General features: G+C 34.8%; 1 protein-coding gene across 2 annotated transcripts; it reads right to left on the bottom strand.

Moving 5' to 3' along the window:
- Positions 1-488: 488 nt before the first annotated feature.
- UGLYAH (ureidoglycine aminohydrolase) lies at positions 489-3784 on the bottom strand. 2 transcript variants are annotated; one of them, XM_089604446.1, is made up of 13 exons: positions 3670-3784; positions 3472-3585; positions 3263-3350; positions 3087-3163; positions 2936-2975; positions 2784-2850; positions 2422-2507; positions 1894-1975; positions 1707-1763; positions 1569-1607; positions 1021-1091; positions 811-864; positions 489-728 (listed from the first exon to the last, which is right to left on the bottom strand). In XM_089604446.1, the coding sequence occupies exons 1-13, from the start codon at positions 3761-3763 to the stop codon at positions 659-661; spliced, it is 939 nt and encodes a 312-aa protein (XP_089460572.1). In that variant the 5' UTR covers positions 3764-3784; the 3' UTR covers positions 489-658. The 2 variants fall into 2 exon arrangements, with proteins under 2 accessions (XP_089460572.1, XP_089460582.1); XM_089604456.1 differs by having other exon boundaries at positions 3697-3783.
- Between the last annotated feature and the right edge of the window lie 353 nt (positions 3785-4137).

Genomic DNA, 4137 nt, shown 5'->3' with positions numbered 1-4137 from the left:
ATTCTCAGAGCATTCTCATTTCTTATACTGATATAGCTTTCGTTCGATCATAAACCCGGGATCCTTAGTCAAAGGATTTAGCCCTATCCTTCTTCCCGAAAATCAAATATCGTCAACGAGATATTCGTGATTGTTGACCTCGGCGATTTCCACATCAACAACTGTCTATGGATTAATCTCTTTATATTCTTTTAATCTTATTAACAAGACATAAAGCATGTATTCTGAGTTTGAAATGTTGCAATTAGGCAGGGAAAGTTTTACTCGGGTCCTACAAGCTATACTAGAGGTGAACATATTTCATCTGATTTGGCGTTCACTTTGGCCTTCCATATTTCATTTGACTTTTTTGTCAAATGATGTAATCTTCAAGTTGCTTTAGTGCACATGATACATCTTTTAGCCGTGCTGTTTGTGTTTTTCAGACTCGGGTGATAAACTTATGTCCGAGGATCTTCTTTGTTTATGTTTCAGATCAGAGAATAGGCTGTTTTGCAGACCAGTAGAAAATACTAAAGGAGTGGCAAACACTAATGCTAAGAAGAAGAAAAAAATGAAGCCCAAAGTGCAAGTACTCGAAAATATTATTCAGAGTCAAGGATGCCGAAACCTTTTACTTATAATACACATCATGCTCAAATCGGCTCAACGTTACCGACTACAATGGATTCCTATTCACATCTTTGTACAACAAATACCGTGACCGGGTTTTTCCTAGAGCGGCGTACCTGAAAGAAATCGCAAATATATCACATCCCACCCGATAAAAATATATAATTGAACATAAGACTTTCACATGTTATTTCTTACCATTGTGGAACAAACGGTGCCATCCAAATCACATCACCGGCTTGAACGGGATACCTATCCATCAGAAACACGTGTTTGTAAACGAAAGAATAAAGAACAAAGAGGTGCAATAATATCGTGTTGATTCTATAGCGTGAATGAGAATATATTAACATAAATGAGAGCGGATCTCCTTTTTTTGCAGCCTGTGGTTTGTTATGAAGCTCTTACCAACTATCACCCAGTCGGTAGATTCCTTGACCCTCTAAAAGCAATAACCCGTGCTGATTGTAATGGACCTCCTGAAAGAAATAGAAAAGAAAAGAAGAAAAAAAAATGGTTATGTGGATTATACAATAAACCCCCACATGAGATGAGTACATACTTCCAATTTGAGCTAGTATATACAGTATCAGGGAGAAGAAGAAGGGGGAAAAAAAAGTGCAGACGGATTTGAAAACAGATCATATTTGAGCTAGTATATACTACTCGTTCTATATAATGGAAGACTTTTTTGTTTCAAAAACTATAGATAAATGCATTGCTCTAATCTGTAACAAATAACAAAATGCAGTGCTTTAGTATATGAGCTTCTTAGAGCAAATAGGGTCTGAACTAGTACACTTTTTAGCGCAAAAAATTAGTGCATTATAGAACAAAAAAAAATTAGCTTTATTATGAGGGCTAACTAATTTATGCTAGCAATTTCATTGTGATAGTTTTTTTTTTTTAACGTACTAATAAGAAACAAGCAAGAATTCATAGGTTGAAATAAATACCTTGACATTAAGATATTCTCCTGGCTGAAAATCCATAATCTGAAGAGGTAAATTTACAGAAACATTACTTAAAATTGTTATTAAACGTAGGCCATGAGAATAGCAGGTATATAAATTGAGTAGCTAAAGATGGTTTACATGGACATTGAAGTCATAAGGCAAAGATGCGGGCAAAAGTTTCCTGAGCTCGAACACCTGGTGGCGATGAGTGAACACATGTGATACATAAAGGCATTGATATATTGATAGATAATCTGAATGCCGAATCGTAGAGAGAACAAAAATCGCGGACAAATTATGTGTTGTGAATCAATTCTTAGTATACCTCGCCTGGTGTTTCAAGTAGTGGCTGTTGATCTGTCGAACCAATAATCAGCTCCGGGATATGATTTTCTAGAGAAGAATGTCTGAAAGAAGAAAGTGTATCAGCACCACTTCCATGAAATACTTACTCGAGCGCAGCCGCAAGAATAATCGGCTTTATGATGTTTCGAAATTGAAAAACTAAAATAATAATTTATGTTTCTTTTTTCAAATATTTAGCGATATAAGCCACAAAAACATAAGCATTTGCATTTTAACCAACGTTTTGTAAATTTTTCGTAAATAGCCATAAATATTTTGTAAAAAGCCAAAAATATGACGTAACCAACGTTATTTACACATATTTACTAGAAATTTACTCTGTGTAAATAGATTTACGTGGCTATTTACCAGATATTAACAAAACATTGGCTATTTGGAAATTTCTAAAGTTTCATATGGCTAGATATCCACTGTACCCTTTTTTTTCATATCATTAATTTATTGATAGAATATCTTGTCAAACAAGATTGGGGTCGGGGAAACAAACCTTCTCTCAAAGACTACAAGAGTTGAAGATGCTTCAGATGTGATTGAATGTTCAAAATTAGGAGGTAGATAAGCATATGAATCAACCTGTATATCTCCCAACAGAATCAGACATATGTGTTGAATTCGTTAACAATCGAAAAGAGCATAAAAAATCACCTACAAAATTCCGACCCAGAATAGTTGTCTAACCAAATACCATAAATATATATAATAAAAAACACTACAGCTAAACAGCAAGTGCTTGATAGTTATCCTGGGTTTATTAAAAATGAATAAATTTGGTGAACAAGGAGACATTCTAACATTACGTAATTCATTCGAATAAATAAATTAAACACAAGCCAAAAATCAAAATCTTACATTGAGTTTGTGGCTGAGACCCGAAACATTTGCAAGTGTAACAGAGCCTTGAACCACAAATACGAATCTAGTACCATCGACACACACAGAGAAATCAGATACAGCAAAGCAAAATTAAAGTAAACAAAAAATTGTAAGAAAATAACACCTACCTCTCGACATCAGAACGTGGGTAACCAGATTGTGAATCCCCTGCAAACTTAACAAACAAACAAAAATTAGCACATAAGAAAGTCCAGAAAAACAGACGGTTTTATTGAACACTGATTCTATAAAAATGTTGTTAATTGAGGACCGACCGACCTTGCATCTTCGCGAGATACATAACAAAATGAGAGCCAATGGCCGGGGTTATCAAATACGCTGCCAATGTATTTGGCCTGTCGGAGAAATTCAGATCAAATCCAGAGATTCAGACATAGATTTTGTAATCACTTTTTGATACATGATCGATTGAGATTTGGTGTAGCACAACATACCAGTCAGGTAAAGGACTATAGACATGGCTTTCAGGGGTTATCAAAGCATGGTCAGTTTTATAAATACTGCGTGTGAAACCAGGTAAATCTGTATACATAAAAAAAAATATATAAAATGAAGCTTCTAGTTTCTACTTTTATTTTTCGCTCAGATTCTAGTTTCTACACCTTGCAAAAGAAGACAGTGATTTCTATTTTATTTCACTGACCTTGGAGATGAGAAGGAGAGAGTGTGGGATTCGTAACTTTCGAATACAAATGCTTAGACTCCACAGAAGCGGCAGAGCAAAATCCATCATCAGCCGCAACCAGTGGGACCAGACCTGGAAAAGAGAAACTCAGAGATTTAAATATCAACGCCATGAAAATTCTTTTTCAAGAAAAGCAAAGCAGAATAATAACGTAACTAGAACATAGTGTTGTTGTGTGTGTACTTAGGACAGTGAAAAGGACGAGAAAAGAGGTTTGCGATGAAGGCGAAAATGAGAGGGTCTTCGTCATTGTGAGATCGGTAGTGGTGTATGTGTGTGTGAGGTGTGTTTTTGGAGCTTAATATTAGTGGAAGAGTTGAGTGACGACAAAATAATAATATTAATAATAATAATAATAATATTAATAATATTAATATTAATATTTGCAATAAAAATGGGTTTTTTTTTTGGTGACTTGGAAACTCTGCTTTCACAGTCATCCACTCGCGGGACTACAAGACAGCGAGAAAGCATTTCTTTTCTTAATGCCCCCATAAATTTAGATTTTGTGTTAAATTAGTCCCTCAACTATAGGACGTTTCTTTAATGCCGCCATTTCATTTTTAGGAATTTTTTTCCCCTCTGTTCTTGGTCTATTAGAAAAATAACTAATTTAAAAATATT

Source organism: Urtica dioica, chromosome 2 (assembly GCF_054948205.1).
Source record: "Urtica dioica subsp. dioica isolate 48M chromosome 2, U.dioica_male_clone48M_v1_H2, whole genome shotgun sequence".
In the NCBI taxonomy this organism is placed as follows: Eukaryota; Viridiplantae; Streptophyta; class Magnoliopsida; order Rosales; family Urticaceae; genus Urtica; species Urtica dioica.
This window is presented reverse-complemented; position numbering and strand designations above follow the sequence as displayed.